Below are 18,747 nucleotides of genomic sequence, written 5' to 3' on the forward strand. Positions count from 1 at the left end.
ATTAGCTTGTTAAGCAATACATTAAGCAAACTGTAAATCAACTTGCACCTGGAATTCCATATAACAAGCACATCAGCTGGAACCCTGCTGATTGAGGGAGGAGCTATGTCTCCCATTTGCGATATGTCTTTCTGAGGTGAAAGGTTACGTCTTGTTTTTTGGCCAGGATGGTGTGTATCTCAGGTGGTAAATGGCTTGGCCAACTCACTGTCAGGAAAACTAAACAAAATACTTCAACTATTTGCACGACGGAAATAACGATAAACCTGCACATCATAAGCCTCTATAAAAAATATATTACATACAAAAGCCACTAAGTAATTCTTATAAAGAAATATTTTTCATGAAAAAAAATTTTTTTTAATAGTATTCGCCATTGGATAATACTGAAATACTGGCATTTTAAAGGAACTATAGCACAAAAAAATGAAAGTGTTTTAAAGGAATGCCAATATAATACACAAAAGCCATGAAAATCCTATGTTACATGTCCAGTCACTCCAGCTTTTATACTTTACATTTTTTGCTAACTAAATATATTGAAAATACTTATTTTGCACAGCCTATTTACCCAGTTTTTACTTTTATACTGAACTATTCCTTTAAGACACTTTAAATCTTTTTGGTGTTACTGTCCCTTTAAAGGGATTCTTTCATGATTTTTATGGTGTCGTTTTTATTTCTAAATTACACTGTTTATACTGCAAATAATTCACTCTACCATGTAAAATTTTTCAATCTGAACCAGCAAGTGTATTTTTTTTTAATTTATAAAATTGGCGTGTAGGCAGCCATCTCAGGTAATTTTGCCTGGTCATGTGCTTTCATAAAGAGCCAGCACTTTCGGATGGAACTGATTTCTGGTAGGCTTTTGTTTCTACAACTCAATGTAACTGAATGTGTCTCAGTGGGACTTGGCTTTTTACTATTGAGTGCTGTTCTTAGTTCTACCAGGCAGCTGTTATCTTGTGTTAGGGAGCTGCTATCTGGTTACCTTCCCATTGCTCTGTTGTTAGGCTGCTGGGGGGAGGGGGTGATATCACTCCAACTTGCAGTACAGCAGTAAAGAGTGACTAAAGTTTATCAGAGCACATGTCACATGACGGGGGACAGCTGGGAAATGGACAATATGTCTAGACCCATGTCAGATTTAAAATTGAATATAAAAAAATCTGTTTGCTCTTTTGAGAAATGGATTTCAGTGCATGCATTTTGAAAAAAGCATGTTTTCCCATGACAGCATCCCTTTAAGTATTTTAAGGCTGCCCTCTGTTTCATATAAGGCACTGTGCTCTCACACACAAACCGAGGGCACACATACATGTTAGGTCACATCAGCCAATGAATGGACAGAGCCGTATCTGGTACTACTACACTTCCTCCTACACTATTTCCTGTCACGTGGACAGTGTAACACAAAACATCACAAAATGGTGGTTGAAAATAAAGGGCAATATATACTGATATGTGTATGCCAATTCAATAAGTTTCTTTGATAAGTCACTTATTAAGATATACGTTATCATGAAGAACATATAGATCTCCTGCTATGCAGATAGCAAATCCAAGCCAAAACCCATCCCAACCCATAAAAAACATCACACTGATCACTGTCTGATTTCCCAAAGGTGTAAAAAAAAAAAAAATCTGCTGAAAGTTTTTGAAAAGCAATGACTTGTTTTACTGGAGTCTACTAATGAGATGTGACTTCAGTAAGGCAGCACCCACTCATACAGTATGCATGAACACACATATGCAGATACACACAGTACAACATAGGCTATTATGTTTTAGTCAACATTTACTGGAAAATAAAATGATTGTTAATCCTAATTACAAAGAGCATGTCTTTGCTTTTACCTTAGGGGTTTGGTTCCCCTAGACGATATTATTTCATCAGACGGGGACGCGTCGCTGATTGTTAGTAGGAGAAGCAGATATTCTGCACACCCTACATTAACAAAAGCCTGCATTTTATTTATCCTTTTAGCTTCACTCTTTGATGTCATAAACACGAAATTCTAAGAGCAGAGGAGGAGACTTTGTCATGCACGGTCACATACCAAGAAGATACCAAACATAACTGCACTTGTTCATATCCCATTGCCCTTTGTTTCCCTTGCTGGGTGGATACATGATTGAGTCTGTAAGGATGATGAAGAGTTTGTGTGTTTGGTGTTTATCTACACAGTGGGGTGTCAGGAGTTGGAAACTATACTAATGTGCATATGCAGTAGCCGCGGCTCCCAATATCTTTTGTTTTTTTAGGCTAGAGTGTTCATATTTATAAATAGCATACAACTGGATTTTTGCTACTGCACTGTCTGCCCTGGAAAGTGAATAATTATAAATTACAGTTTACAATCCCACTTGGTGTTAAGAGCCTTCGACATGGAAATAGGGAAGGGATAAGTGCAGCAAACTGCCAAGTCAACCGCTCTTAGCAGATAATGGAAGCAGCCATAATAAATTAGATATTTATCTGTTCAAAGGGAAAGTTAACCCTAAATGTAACTTATTATGTATACAGCATAACTCTGAAACAATCTGCAGCTAGACATTATTATTTTTTAAACAATGTTGAATGTCTCCAAGTTGTGAAAAGCATTTTCAAGTGAGCATGTGCCATTAAATGTATGATACCCCCTTTACTTCTTCCCCAGGACTATCAATGCCATTGCTCTGCAAAAAGTACCCCATTCAGCTTTCCATTACCCATGCATCTAACAGACTGAGCAATCGCTTAGCAAACCCCAGGTGTGGATTTGAATCAGAGCCCCAGAAGATGCCCATAGCTGTGCCATTTCACAGTCCAGAGGGGATTGATATTAAATAACTTTGTTTTGGGGGATAATTCAGCAGCTCTCCAATTTACAAATTACTTCTCCGTCTGGTTTGCTGCATAGCTATGAAAAATTACTAAGGCAAACAGTATCGCAGCCCTCAATTATAGGCAAATTTGTTTTCAGGAAAAAAAAATACAGCTGTGAATATGGGGGGGGGGGTCACAGTGCTCTATAGCAGACACAACAGCACTAATCCCTGACTAATCACTCTCCCCACCCCACAAAAATACATCTGCTGCTGCACATAGGTTTTGTAGCCATTACATTTGGCCACCCTGATGTTACTTTACAGCTTGGGAAGTACTGCCAAGAAAACACAGGTGGTAAGTTAATATTCCGAACCTTGTATATACAAAAAAAAAACAGCTCAGATTTCAGACTATGTAGAACAGGAGTCTAGTTCCACAGTACAGGAGGACAGAGGAATGCTGCTCAGAAAAGCTTGGAGCAACCCACATTTGAAGCCTATCAACAGCAATACAAGGTTTCCCAAAAATATATGTAGCCCCACACTAGCAGAACTCTATGGAGATATGTGCTGACTCGAAAAAGGCAAACAGATCATTCAAGAATTACATTTTATTTAGTCAAAATGGCAGGTCTATACATTTATAATTCCTTCCAAAGAACGTGGAGTTAGCCTGAGTAGGTTAACTATTATCTCTACAAAGGCTGTCTCTTTCCTGTGCTTAACCATGATTGGTCCCTCTAGTCCTCAGGATTGCTCCCAGCAAGTCTGCCTGTGTTTTGTGACTAGGTCCCAAGCTGGTTTACTGTGAGAATATTACAACATATAAAAACAAAGAAATAATAATATTGGCCCTTGAGTGTATGGTAACAGCTACACAAAAAGGGTGTAGAAACTTATTGCCAATAGATTAACCACAATAGTGCAAGCTAGAACACTATATTTATTTTGCAGAATGTTTTACCATACCTGAGTAAACAGCTCAAGAAGCTCTCTGTTTCTTTAGGTTGGCAGCTGCCATATTTGCTTGGTGTGACATCACTTCCTGCCTGAGTCTCACCCTGCTAACTCCTATCTCTGGGCTCAGATTACAGCAGGGAGGGGGGGGGGAGAGGGAGAGAGGAGCAAACTGAGCATGCTGAAAGCCCTAGCCCTGGAGGTTTATGCTGAAAACAGGAAGTCTGATACAGAAGCCCATGAGTACACTATAGAAGGAAGGAAATATGGTGTTTCTTTTGACAGAGGACTCAGAGCAGCATTGCTTTGAGGGTTTACTGGTGTATTTATATAGACCTGTCTGATAAAGCTTACTTAATTTTAGCCTTTCCTTCTCCTTTAAGGTGGTCAAACACAGACCAATCCTCTACAGCAGTGATCCCCAACCAGTAGCTCGTGAGCAACATGTTGCTCTTCAACCCCTTGGATGTTGCTCTCATTGTCCTCAAAGCAGGTGTTTATTTTTGAATTCCAGGCTTGGAAGCAAGTTTTAATTGCATAAAAACTAAGTATAGTGCCAAGTAGAGTCTCTTGTAGGCTGCCAGTCCACATAGGGGCTACCAAATAGCCAATCATTGCCCTTATTTGGAACCCCAAGGGATTTTTTCATGCTTGTGTTGCTCCCCAACTCTATTTACATTTGAATGTGGCTCACGGGTAAAAAAGGTTGGGGACCCCTGCTCTACAGTATCCACCAATCGCTCACAGGCCAATTGGACATATATTGAATGAGGGGCCACATGCAACATGGCTACTTATCTATTGTTCTATTTGTTCAATAGCTCAAAAGATTGTAACAGAAGAAGGTGAAGAGGAGTGGTGATTCCTCTTTACCTCCTTATCTGCCGAGGTACTGGCCAGTATTGTAATCTTTTAATTACATTTTTGAACCTGTCCGGCCAACAAACAGATATCTATAGTACATCAGAATTATCCAGCCAACAAAATTGAAATCTGTAGGAAACAAAGTAGGTAACAATTCATAACTGTACATTAAAAGTTGGAAGCCATTTCTGGCGTTCATTAAGTGCAGGGCCCCATATAAGCTTTGCACAACTTATGTATTCTGCAAGACCCATTGAAAAAGATGGCTGACCTGCAGTTAAGTTGCTGATGCTCAATTCCCATAATTCTCAAACACTGAAGAACAAGTCTGGATGATGGAAGCTGCACTGTATCATCATGTGTGGCATGCACCCAAAAATATCCAATAGTCTTGAATTTATAATGATAATGCACACTTTGGGTTAGAGAGAAAGTCTGAAGAAATACCACTTGTCAGAATGCCAAAGGGATGAGATGTAAAAACAGTCTAGGGATCTTGCCAAGAAGGACCATGAAGTGTATAAGCAAGCAGTCTGTGCTCTGTCCGATCTCCAGGAACCACATTCACTGTTCTGCTGAGAAACAAAGCCTCTCTCGGGCATTTGGATAAAAACTGCAGAATACCCTTGAACTAGGGATCTGTGGAACTGCAGAAAACACCTTGAACTGGAGGTCTGTGATCTATTTAAAAGGTTCTCACACTATTTTAAGAATATGTAGTGGTAGTACTCTTACTTTCAGGGTATATAGCTATGCTTGTATTAGCTGCTTACATTAAAGGACAGCAATTCACTCACCAACAGTTTACATTTTGAAAGAGGGACTATTGCAGTTACTGCAGCAAGTCGCAATGGAAATAGAAATCCCTTTTCCTAATGAGAAACCCATGTAGTGGTATTTCAGCAACCCAAATGGGTCTGTATTAATAAAGGGACACATGGAGTTACAATTCCATGGCCCTTTGCAAATACAGGACCATTAAGAGACAACGTCAGTATGGTTTTGGACTGTGGGAGGAAACCAGAGCAACCATAGAAAACTCTAACAAAGAGAGAACATACAACTGCAGAGCAGCTACTAGCTCTTTGACTATGGGCACACAGGCTGTTGGCTCCGGCTGCTGTCAGTCTGCGTATTTTTGCAGAATGAGAGAAGCAGATCTGCTCAGTGCTCCTGCTCCATTGATTTGAATCCAATTGAATCATTCAGCAAAGCTGAAGCTGAGGTCAGTATTTGGGCTGACCTCAGCCTGTGACTGATCAGATTCAAATCAATGGAGCAAGGGCACTGAGCAGATATGCTTCTCTCAGCCTGCAAAAATATGCAGGCTGACAACAGCCAAAGCCTTCAGCCTGTGAACCTAAGCTTGAAACCGCTATGTGTATTTACAGTCAGCTTTTTTTAAAAACCGCGGTGCAAACCGCGCCAAAAACACGGCAAGGATCTTCATGTGTGTCCAAGGCCTTAGAGCTTAGTTACATGTTAGCAACTGAGTTTATTATGTTATAATTGACTCATTCAATTCAAATAGTGATTGATGCCAGGAGTAATCCAATTCCCCTGTAGGATTCCGGAAGCAATTTCCTTTTTTCTTTGATGTTAAATTGTCTTTTGCCCATTATTTCCTTTTCTAAATCAAAACGTCTTCCTTAAAACCCAGCGACTTTAAAGTTCAGATTTATAATGATCCAATGTTTTTGCTCTCTATATTTCCCATAACTCCCACATGGTATAAATCATAGTGATTACCAGATCATTGCTGCCCATTTAAAGGACCGTGCGGGCCAAAACAGTTATGTATTTCCCCAAAAACTGTTGGGTAAAAATGTGTTAAACCTTGGACAGCCCTGATTTAAATAATCCCTCTAAACTGTTTTAAGGTGGCCAGCCCATGGGCCAAGAAATTGCTCACTTGGAGGAAATGCAACTTGTTGTAGTCAGTTCTAGTTTGACTGGAGGTAAAACATATCTCTGTTTTGGACTATGAATATGGAATAAAGTCTTGTCTTGGAAGGGCAATTCAAATATGACTAACAGAATCATTTTTCGGGTGATTATTTTGACTGCCACTATAAAAATGTCCAGTGTGCCACAGCCTATAACTGGCCATGGACACAAAGATAAAGTGGTACAAATCAAAGGTTTGAACGATTTTTGGACCATTTGTTGATCGTCCTGACATTTTTTGTACCATGGAGATTGGTCGTTTAGTCGATTGGACAGGTTAGAATATCTCTACATGTATTACCCGTCTGACGATATCAATGGATGACTGTCACTACTATTTGTCAGACATTGTTGTCAATAAATGGGCAAAACATTGTCTGATTTGTTCATTTGACTACTTTATTTAATCTGAATGGTTAGTGGTAGGTCAGTAGATAGCAATGAATGATTGTTCGTCGTACACGAGAATAAAATCTGCACGTGTATGGCCATCTTAAGTCAGCTGTACAACTTCCTAAGATTCTTAAGCAATGTGGAATATAATTTGGCCACATACACACACACAGCATTGGAATCAGATAATGGATGTGATGTCCACCCTAGGCCCCCTGCTACCTGAGTGCCTACCTCTATTTAAGAGCCAGTAAGGATATGCCGGATTTAAATACCATTCATTATTTCACACAAAGTGCTTTTAGATTGGTGCAGCCTGACCAGTAATTATATTATTTTCTTCAGCTTGTGATCATTACTGGGAAAGTGTATTCCTCTCTCACAGACTCTGTAACATTTATTTGCTCTTAGGCGTTACTAGAAACACTATACATTACATTAAAGCAGGGCTATAATAAATATGTTTTAGCAAACTGCAAGGCACTTCAATAACACAGAGAGATCATTATCTGTAACCTTTGGCTCACTCAAAAGCACCCATCAATCCCAGTTTTAGGGCAGAGACACACCCTGTGATTTCGGGAGATCAGTCGCCCAGCGACAAATCGCTTCTTCGGGCGACTAATCTCCCAAACTGTCTTCCCTCCACCTAGAATGTAAATCAAAGGCAGGATGGCACTTGGATCGCTTCTGCTTTCCAAAGTCGTCCGAAGTTTTCTAGTGAGGCAACTTCGGAAAATGGTGCGTTAGTCGCCCAAAGAAGCGACTAATCTCCAGAAATAGCAGTGTGTGTCTCTGCCCTTAGGGTTGGACAAAAACATCAGAGAGAGCCCTTGGGGTGAAACAATGAGTATATACAAGTACATAGGGCATGTTATGTAACAGCTGTTAAAGGAGAACTAAACCAACCTAGCAACCAGGAGCGTGTGTTCTAGACTGCCTTCTAGTGCACATTTTTTATTGCTTTTTGGTGGTTTATGGAAGCGAAAAGGCAAACGTACAGAAAGCGGGACCAAATAACAAACATTTATAATTTATAAATCTAACACAATACTCGTGGTTACAGTCTTTTTTAAGGCAGAAAAGCCTATAGCTATACCTATAGAGACATTTGGTATTTTCAATTTAGCATGGGACTTGGCGATCTATACAATCATGGGAGTGTTAAGTATAATTCTAGAATAAATGCCATTTTCCATTTGAAACTGCACTAACAGCAGTTTGTACTGGTCATTTTTGATGTGCTGCAGCTTTCTGGGGCCAACATCAGAATACACCTAGTAGGGAAAAAAGTATGCAGTGCAAACTTATTATTAAAGGGGTTGTTCTCCTTTAATTTAACTTTTAGTATGACATAGAGAGTGATATTCCCGAGACAATTTGCAATTGGTTTTCATTTTTCATTATTTGTCGTTTTGAGTTATTAAGCTTTTCATTCAGCAGCTCTTCAATTTGTAATTTCAGAAATCTGGTTGCTAGGGTCCCAATTACCCTAGAAACCAAGCATTGATTTGAATAAGAGATTAAAATATGAAATAAATGGTAGGCAATCAGTGACTAGAAAAGAAGAGATCTAAATCAACATATTTAGATGTGCAATAAACATAATCTTGAATGTCAAAATTGAATTATGTCTCCTAGCTAAAACCTTGGCTTGCTGACAGCAATAAATAGAGATATCTACATTGCAGCACATAATGAGTCAGTCATTTAACTTGTATTGTCAGTCTTAGAGGCAAGCAGATTGTGTTCTGCAACAACTGGAGCTCCAAAGAGTAAATGTTTTTGGCATAAAAAGCACACAGCCATTCTTTAAAGTGAAGCACAGGTGGTAATTGGTGAGGGGGTAGATTTTGAAGTTTTGACATTAGTGGAGGGTGGTGTTTCAGTGAGAAGCTGGGGAGCATCACATGGCTGCAAATGCCCTGGGGGAATAGGCAATATAGCCAAAAGCAGTCAAACTGGGATATGTATGGCTGTCTTATGAACTTGCTTAAAGGAGATCTAAACCCTAAAAATGAATATGGCTAAAAATGCCATATTTTATATACAGAATTTATTGCACCAGCCTTAAGTTTCAGCTTGTCAATAGCAGCAATGATCTAAGACTTCAAACTTGTCACAGGGGGTCACCATCTTGGAAAGTGTCTGACACTCATGCTCAGTGGGCTCTGAGCAGCTGTTGAGAAGCTAAGCTTAGGGGTCGTCACAAGTTATCAAACAGAAAATGAGGTTTGTCTGTAATATATGTGGAAGCTACAAGGCTGATTATTAAATTCTGATGCTTGTTGCACTGGTTTCTGTGCTGCCATGTAGTAATTATCTGTATTAATTACTAATCAACCTTATACTGTGACATTTGTATTCTATGTGTACTATATATTGTGAGTGGGTCCCTAATCTCAGTAAATGACAGCAGCACAGAGCATGTGCAGTGAATCAGCAGAAGAGAAGATGGGGAGCTACTGGGGCATCTTTGGAATCACAGATCTTTACTGCTAAAGGGCTGTGGTTGCCTTGGGCTGGTACAGAGGCACAAAACATAATGTTCAATATTGCTAACTACTTCTTTAGTTAGGCTTCAGTTATATTTTAATAACTAAATTATAGAAACACAGAAATATAAAAAAAATATAAACAATATAAAACTATAAAAAATAATTAAAAAGTCACTATGTGGACAAATACACTGAAAAGCAGCATACAGTGGGGGGAACAAAAAATGTAATCTGTGCACAGGCCACGGGATGTAGATTTGCCTTTAACAAGCGAATAAAAAAAACAAGTGAGACGTGAATATTTCCCCCAAGAGAGAAACGTACATTTTGACACTCGCACACTAAAGTGATAGTAATAAAACCTAATCCTGCCTCACATTTACTTTTGCGGAGTGATAAAATATTCATATATAGTATATCCGCTGCACTGAATCCATGTGTAGCCATATAATAGATATTCAGGCTTTGTTGATCATATATAGATTACCCTGATTCAACCTCTTTTTTTTTCAGTTAATCGCTGCAGGAATTATTCAAGGCACTGATCTCGAACAAAAGCATCTCTCAGTCTCCCAATCCAATACAAACTGTTCAAATTAATCACAAGCCACAAATACTAGGATTTGATGCAAAGGTCAAATCACATATGTGGACCCTGCGTGTTAGGGGAAAAAAATCAAAATTATGAGTTCAGACCTCTAACAACGAGCCCTTACTCCAATGCACAGTCAGGGTAGCAACCAATTAAAGGAAAAGTAACATCAATTTTTTTTTAAATTCGTTAGTATAGATCGAAAAAAAACACCAAGACAAATTAAAATTTAAAATAGCAAAGCCTTTATTAAGAAATAACTTACAGAAACTACACTTCCGGTCCTCTTCAGAAAAGGCGACAGGGCGACCATCCATTCTGCGGCGCTTGATTCCTCCATCCCGGTTATTCCATGGACTTCACGAGTATGCCAGCAGCCACGCTTCCCCCAACGGACAGATGAGGCTGGGCTTCTCGGGGGACACGGTGTCAGTGGAATAGCCAGGATGGAGGAATCAAGTGCCGCAGAATGGATGGTCGCCCTGTCGCCTTTTCTGAAGAGGACCGGAAGTGAAGTTTCTGTAAGTTATTTCTTAATAAAGGCTTTGCTATTTTAAATTTTAATTTGTCTTGGTGTTTTTTTTTTCCGATCTATACTAACGAATTTTTTTGATGTTACTGTTCCTTTAAGCCTCTCCAGCAGCAGAAACATCTCAAAAAAGTAAAATGAACACTTTCCATCCATTTATATATTATCCACATAGCACAGAACCATATCCCTGCAAGCCCTGAATAAGTGAATATATAAATTCAAGATATTTAGGCCTATGTCAAATTTGAATATGTGTCTCAGTATTTCATTTAATCAATGCAAGATGACTTACGTGCTTTAATAGCAAAATAATCAACTACCTAAAATTACAAGCGTCACAGCATTATAGTTAAAGGGTAAAAAAGTCAGAGTCTTGGGGTGCCAGCTCTCAGTAAAACTGATTATGTGTGTTACTGGTGCTGCCATCACTTTATCACAGTACTACTCTATGTAGGGATACACCGAATCCAGGATTCGATTTTGGTGTATGTGGTTCTCTTTACAACTTTCTGCCACTAATTTGCATATGCAAATCAAAGTTTGGTCCAATTCCAAAATAGTGGATTCAGTGCATCCCTAATTCTAGGAGCTTTTCCAAATAAAACAAAGCCAGTTTCCAGAGTGGCATACTCCTGGACCGCCAGGAGCCTCTTGTTATTACTATTATATCTGTTTTCATAACCCTTATATTACTATTCCCCAGGTATTGAGAGATGGGGGCACTAAAGAACCAGTAACTACTGGTTATATCCCTTCTCACCAGCAAAAGTTTCCAAACTGGTGAGAATAATGTCATTTTAAATAAATGATACCTTACAAAAAAAAACTGAGGTAGGGCCCATTACAGTTCCCCTATTTAAATCTCTTTTGATTAATATTTTTGAGCTACTATGTCTTTAAACAGGCTGAGCTTTTAGTTACTTGCTGTTTCATCAGTTTCTGCAGGTCTCCTGGGACCACAATTTATAATTTCATGTAGGTCCTTTGTGTATTGCACCATATTATGGCACGGAGGAACACTGCAGGGCTTTGCAAATAAAAACATAGAATGTACACCTGCCACAATGCAAATATGGTAATGCCACTACTTTGTTAATTAGTCGGAGAGACTAAAAGGGGAAGGGCTACTATGACACAACACTAACTTGCCTCTTGGGTCAATCTGGCCAATTTGACAGGAAATTTATGCTCAAACCTGTGCCTGGAACAAAGCTTGCCTATGAAACAATTGCATCATGCACCCTAATGCATTCATGGAATCTATGGGGAAATCTACAGGCGAGGCTGACTAATCTAAATGAAAAGGTGGCTGGTGCACCCAGCTTACAGGATCTGCTTACAGCAACACAGTGAGCTTTATGCCAACTTGCCCATGTAGCAGCAGTGAGAGGCCTAAACTACACTGGCAAATTCTGATTGTGTTTCATCCATCACTGTATATTTTAGTCAAACGTGTGAATTGGAAAAAACTGTAATGTTCTACTACCAAAAGAGAGTGAGGCGGGCAGTGCTGGTAGATTTCACATTATAGCACCACTTTATTCTATATGAATTAATATGGTATGGGAGAATCTCTTTTGAGGTGTCTAATATTCCACTGAACTACTAGTTATTATAAGGTTTGCTGCAGGCAAATGAAAGGTATGGGACATGTTAACTTTAATGTTGGGGACCCTGAGGCTTTTTGAGATAAAGTGCTCCAGCCCAAGGTACAGATATGGGATCTGTTAAATGGAAACCCATTATCCAGAAAACTCTGAATTACAGAAAGTCGTCTCCCATAGACTCCATTTTATCCAAATAATCCAATTTTTTTTAAATGATTTCCTTTTCTCTGTTATAATAAAACAATACCTTGTACTTGATCCCAACTTAGATATAATTAATTCTTATTGGAAGCAAAACCAGTCTATTGGATTTATTTAATGTTTGGATGATTTTCTAGTAGACTAAAAAGGTATGAAGATCCAAATTCTGGAAAGATCCACTATCCGGAAAACCCCAGGTCCCCGGCATTCTGGATAATAGGTCCCATACCTGTACAACATAAGTAATTATAGTCACTGGGAATGCCTAACAAATTGACACTCGCCAAGTGAATCTGAGTTTCCATCTCCTTTAGTCTATTATAGGATCGATGTACAAGTATGGAATCTATTTTCTAGACCAAACTGGAAGCTGACTTAGAGTTGGCCCTACACAGACTGAACAGTAGGATACTCAGAATAATGGATTTAATATACACCATACTTAAAGATGAATAGCGTGTGTAAGCAAAACTGCTTATCTTAATAATAATAAAAGATGTGACCACAAATACATGTTTAAGGCTGCATTCACACAGACAATTAGTCTGCAATGCATTGGTGCCTTAAGAAGCCACTGTATGTAAACTGTATGCGGATGTTTTTTCTGTCCCAGGGACATGTCTGAGTCTGGAAGGAACCTGTTCCCAGTTTATTAAACAGAAAGAAAAAAAAAACGTATGACGTCGGTGCTAGTCATTTCCTATAGCAAACAGGAGGTATGATGGGAAACCATATCAATAAAATAAAGAAAGTTTATGAGACTAGCCCAGAATAATACAGAACCACCATGGGGGCTATGTTCAATGTCACTATGAGAAAAACTTGAGAATACAGCTTCCCCCAAAAGTTAATTTCTCCCGACTTCCATTCACCGCTAAAGCAGCACAAGGCTCCCTTTTCTCCTTGTAGGAGCTGGAAATCTGATCTCCATCAGCTTTCAGCAAACACCAGGAAAGGAATAAAGGCAAAGAAAAGACATCTGGATCCTCACATACCATATACAGAACAGCACAGGGTTAACTCTTTTCATTCCAGCGACTAAAACAGAAAAAAATTCCGGTTTAAGAACAATTTTTAAAAGCAGGTAGTACGACTTGTAAGGGTAAGGCCACATGAGGAGATTCGGGGAGATTTTGTCGTCTGGCGACTAATCACCTCGTCTTTTGAGCGACTATCTCCCCGAACTGCCTCATGGGGAAAAACGTTGAGGCAGTTTGGGGAGATAGTCGTTCAAAAGATGAAGCGATTAGTCGCCAGGCGACAAAATCTCCCCTAATCTCCTCGTGTGGACTAGCCCTAACACAGCCAGCAGATACTGTTGTAGCGTTTAGCTTGCCCACCCCCAGCAAAGCAGAGAACTGCAACTTGTGGCAGTACAGCTGAACTTCAGCTTTTGACAGCCAAGGTGTAGTTCAACCACACCTGGAGTGTTGCACATCTTTAAGCAAAGAAAAACATTATGTATGCCTCCATGTTACTTCCCATGTATACAGCTCTACTTAACCAAAACAACAATGGGTGAAAGGGAAATGTCTAAGACATAAAAACAAATGCAGAGAAATTGCACACTGGCCCAAACAGTTTACAATTATGTCTTCTTACAAACACACTGAGTTTTTACAGAATTCTACATGACCAAGACTCTGCAAAATCTAGCAGGCAGGTCACACTCACTTTATGCTTCAGAACAAAGTATCTGTTTTACTTCCTAATTGTACAATGCCACTTAATTAAAGGCCATAATAAATAGTAATTTATTTCCTCAAACAAACACATGAATAAATCAAAGGGCATGAAATAAAAAAAAGAGATTACAGGATTAAGCCTACGGATATCTAAATTATGTTTCCACTTTAGGGAAATCCGAAGCACCCGGAGCACAAATCCCTAATAACGTATCTCCCAGGCTGTGCCAGTGTGTGTCAGTTCAGCTACAGATCATGCCTGACACACACATCATACAGGCAAATTATAGGTGTACAGCAACTGTCCAGATGGAGAGGAAACTCTGCAGTAAATCAAGCAAATAGAAACAAACATGGCTCTGTTCCAAAATGATCTACTCTTAGCCACATCAAAATAATAGTATTTGGGCACTAGCTTTATATATATATATATCTTTAGTGCTCACATTTTTCCTAAATGATATTTAAAAAAAAAATCCAAGTTGCTTATTGACCAACACTGGCCATCCTTTCTCTGGTGCAGTAACCCATAGCAACCAATCAACAATTACCCATTATCAACTACAGGCAGATTAATGAAAGCAAATCTTTGAATAGAACTGGATTTAAAGGAACAGTTACATCAAAAAATGTAAGTGTTTTAAAGTAATAATAATATATAATGTAGTGTTTCCCTGCACTGGTAAAACTGGTGTGTTTGCGTCATAAACATGACTATTGTTTATAAAAATAAGCTGCTGTGTAGCAATGGGGGCAGCCATGCAAAGGAGCAAAGGCTCAGGTTATACAGCAGATAATAGATAAGCTCTGTAGAACATAATGGTGTTATCTGTTATCCACTATTTAACCTGTGCCATATAGCTTTTTCCAATTTCCGCCATTGCTACTCAGCAGCTTGTTTACATCAACTATAGTAGTGTTTCTGAAGCAAACAGGTCAGTTTTACCAGTGCAGGACAACTTCCTTTAAGCCGCAGAGAATTTATTCCAGAAGGTAACAAAGAACATTCCATAGAGCATGCTAGGGTGGGCTATATCTTTAAGGGGGCTGTAAACCCAAAAATATTGTCAAATGAAGGGAAATGTAATCCTAAGCAACTTTCCTATACACACACACACACATATATATATATGAGCCCAATAGAACAAGTGTTTTACTCACTTTGAGAAAGGCTAGGGCCCTAGCAGAAACGTTAGCTGTTTTTTTGATTGAATAAAACCCTTTTTTCACCATAAGTCCTGCGAGTCCTAGCTTCTATTGGGCTCTTATACATACGATTATACAGCTCTGCATACAGGCACCTTATACTTTTATACGTGTTGTGCTGGCAACCTATGGTGTGTATATATATATATATATATATATCTCTAGAGCTGCTATTGAAATCAGCTTCTGCAATGTTGGATCTGTCTCTTAAAACAATGTAGCAGAAGTCAGACTTATACGTGCTTCTTCAGCTGGCTTCTGCTACAGTGTTTCAAAAGTTATAACCACCGGGCAGAGAACAAAAAAGGGACAGACACTACTGCCCATAGCGGTTATATTTAGAATCAGAATTTCTTTCAGGAGGCAAAATTCAGTGTTTCAGAGTTCCCATGCACCACAGCCTATACACCTAGCATGATGCCCCCTGGACTGAGGTGAACCTCTTGCCTTTTCAGACACAGGCATCAAATTCTAATGTGGAACTTCCAGGATTTTCCTTTTGGACAAAAATGCCGACTGCAGACGCAACTGCCACCCACTCATACCTTCCAGCAATAATGTCAGCCTATAGCTATAGCAACCGCCACTGTAATCCATTAAAAACCATCAATAGTGAGCGCTCCACTGCCACTCGTGTGGCTATAACCGTTTGTTAGGGTGGCAGCTGAAATGCCAGACTGTTTCACAAATGATCCCAATTAATTGTCGGGGGTGGCACTGACATGACAAAGCCTTTCAATACAGACATTTTGGGACAAATAAAATGTATGGAAGTGACAGAGGTTCTGCCCTCGTGACACTGACAATACTAACTTATAAATCATTCCTATTGTACAAACAGTGAATTCTCCCGATAATGCATGTAAACTTGATTGGAAATCGTGGCCAGTGTACCCTACTGCAACATGGATCCAAGCCTCGCTGTGTCTGACCACCCCCAAACCTTGCATTGCCCCCATCTGCATCCCTATAAATGTACTAAGTCAGAACTCACTGAAGGTGGAACAGGGACAAACATGGTGACTGCTCGCTTTCATTTTTAATACAAGCAGTCATATTGTGTTATAATCTTCAGTACCTTTAAGGATATGCAGGGTTGCGCAAGAGGTTCTGCAGCAGCCAAAGCTTGACCTAGCCATAAATTATTACAATAACAAAAGGGATTCACACTGAACAGAACATCATTAGAATGAGCTGTAACATTAAATTGCTTGGAGATAGACATTGGTAAATAACGGATTGCATGCTGGGGTCCTCTAGCGACCAAATAGTTGTTTGTTTTCAATAAAAATTGTGTTTATTAATCCATATTTAAAATATCAAACTGTCCCCACATGGAGCATAAGGCATTTCATGCTTACCTAGCACTTAGTCATAGGCAATCTCAATCATTAGAATGAGCATACAGCTCCCTGGCTGTTACTAAACTACCCTTCCTGCATCCCCAGACATGCGAGAGTTATAGTTCAGCCACATATGGGGAGGGAGTGCAATGCTGGGTATTTAAGGGGTTGTTCACCTTTGGATAAACTTTTAGTAAGATGAAAATGGGTTATTCTGAGACAATTGGCAATTGGTTGTAATTTTTTATTATTTGAGTTATTTCGCTTTTTATTCAGCGGCTCTCCAGGTTGCAATTTCAGTTGTCTGGTTGCTGGGGTCGGAATTCCCCTAGCAACCATGCACCGATCTGAATAAGAGACTGGAATATGAATAGGAGAGGCCCGAATAGACAAGATGAGTAATAAAAATTAGCAATAAAAATAAATGTGCAACCTTACGGAGCATTTGTTTTTGAGATGGGGTCAGTGACCCCCCCATTTGAAAGCTGGAACGAGTCAGAAGAAGAAGGCAGACCATTAAAAAAAAAAACTATAAGAAATAAATAATGAAGACCAATTGAAAAGTTGCTTAGCTTGGTCCATTCTATAACATACTAAAAGTTAACTTAAAGTTGGGCAACAACATTTAGGCAAGCTGAACTTCCCTGGATTGCTTTATCCTACTGTGTCTCCCCAGTTGTTGCTGAACTACAACCAGCTGAGAAAGTGAATGAGACAGGTCCAAGGCAGCAGTAAGAGAGCGCTTACCTGTGTCCCCCCAAAGGGTCAGCAGCAGAATCAGCAGTAGGAGGAGGTGCAGGGCTGAGAGAGGCGGGGGCAGGCGCTCAGCCCCGGGGTAAGAGAGTCCGGCCCTTCTCCCCATGCCCATCCATTCAGGTGGCAGTGCCGGGCTCCCAGTGCCGGGGTGACAGCAGCAGCTCGTACCAAGTCGGACGTCTCTTTTCCTCTTCTTCCTTAACGATTGCGTCAAAGTTTCAACATGAAACGCACGGGGAGAATGGGGACGTGCGAGTGACGTCAGACGGTAACGATGGGACACAGCGAGACACAAAGGGAGAGAAAGAAATGAACACGGTTAGAAGGAGTAGGATTCCCGCTGTAGCGCCGGCAGCTGCTGCACACACTATGCAGGAAGGGGACTAGAGGTTTGTGGCTGAGTCTGACTGGGCGGCCCTATCCCAAATCCCCCTCCCGGGAACAATCTGTGCTCCGCACTCTCGCTAGCAGTTGATAAACCCCGCCTACTACGCGCGCTGCCATTGGACGGAAGTGTGCTGTCAATCATCACCTTGCTAAAAAAAAGTCACCGGGAGAGGGCGGGTTTGTAGAGCTCAGACAGAGGGAGTGTGACTGGGCTGTTACTCTGGAAAGCGATGAGCGCAAGTCTAGACCGGGACTGGAACTTATTGCTGAATTCAGAGCAATGTCGGACTGGGATGCCAGGGGCCCACTTTCCAAACTATTATTCATCCTCACTCAACCTCTTTATTCTCCTAGTCTTTTATATCTACTTACTATATTTTTCCATTATAAAGCTTTTTTCACTATTCAGAAATAGGGAATGACCATGAAATAGGCCAAATGGTTAAAGAAAAAGGCCCACTGACACCTGGGCCCACCGGGAGTCTTCCTGGTTACCGGTCGGCCAGTCTAACACTGGTTCAGAGCGTCAGTCTGCAGCTACAGTTCAGCTAAATCCAGGGTCGGACTGCGGGGCCCGGGACCCATCAGAACTACTGTCCAGGTCCCCCTCCACCCCCCTACCATGAAGCGCCTCGTGAGGGCACTGCTCTCCGCTCCTGCATGAATGGTGCTGCGCGCATGGCCCCCAGTGGGAGCCCATTAAGGGTCTGGGCCCACCGGGTTTTTTCCCATTTTCCAGTCCGACACTGGCTAAATCATAAGATTTATTCGATTTGAAGCGAAATCAGAATATTTCAGGTCTCGTATTCTTTGCTCAGCTGGCCTCAGCTCTTGTGCCACAGGCTCATGGTCTGTTATAGACTAGTGTTGTACAGTGTCGGACTGGGGGGCTTGGAGCGTAACTACAGGCCCTAAGTAATGAGCAATTTCTATATATTTTGATATAACAGGACAACCTCTCATTG

At 40.3% G+C, this 18,747-nt stretch overlaps 1 protein-coding gene across 2 annotated transcripts in view; it reads right to left on the reverse strand.

Moving 5' to 3' along the window:
* Window positions 1–18,747, reverse strand: part of rgmb.S (repulsive guidance molecule BMP co-receptor b S homeolog) — a 77,259-nt gene that overhangs the window by 11,923 nt on the left and 46,589 nt on the right. For both annotated transcript variants that reach the window (XM_041580456.1, XM_018244343.2), the window contains exon 3: window positions 17,387–17,592. In XM_041580456.1, coding sequence (XP_041436390.1) covers window positions 17,387–17,592 — 206 coding nt within the window. The remainder of the gene's footprint in view (window positions 1–17,386; window positions 17,593–18,747) is intronic.

This window comes from Xenopus laevis, chromosome 1S (genome assembly GCF_017654675.1).
Source record: "Xenopus laevis strain J_2021 chromosome 1S, Xenopus_laevis_v10.1, whole genome shotgun sequence".
NCBI classification, from domain to species: domain Eukaryota; kingdom Metazoa; phylum Chordata; class Amphibia; order Anura; family Pipidae; genus Xenopus; species Xenopus laevis.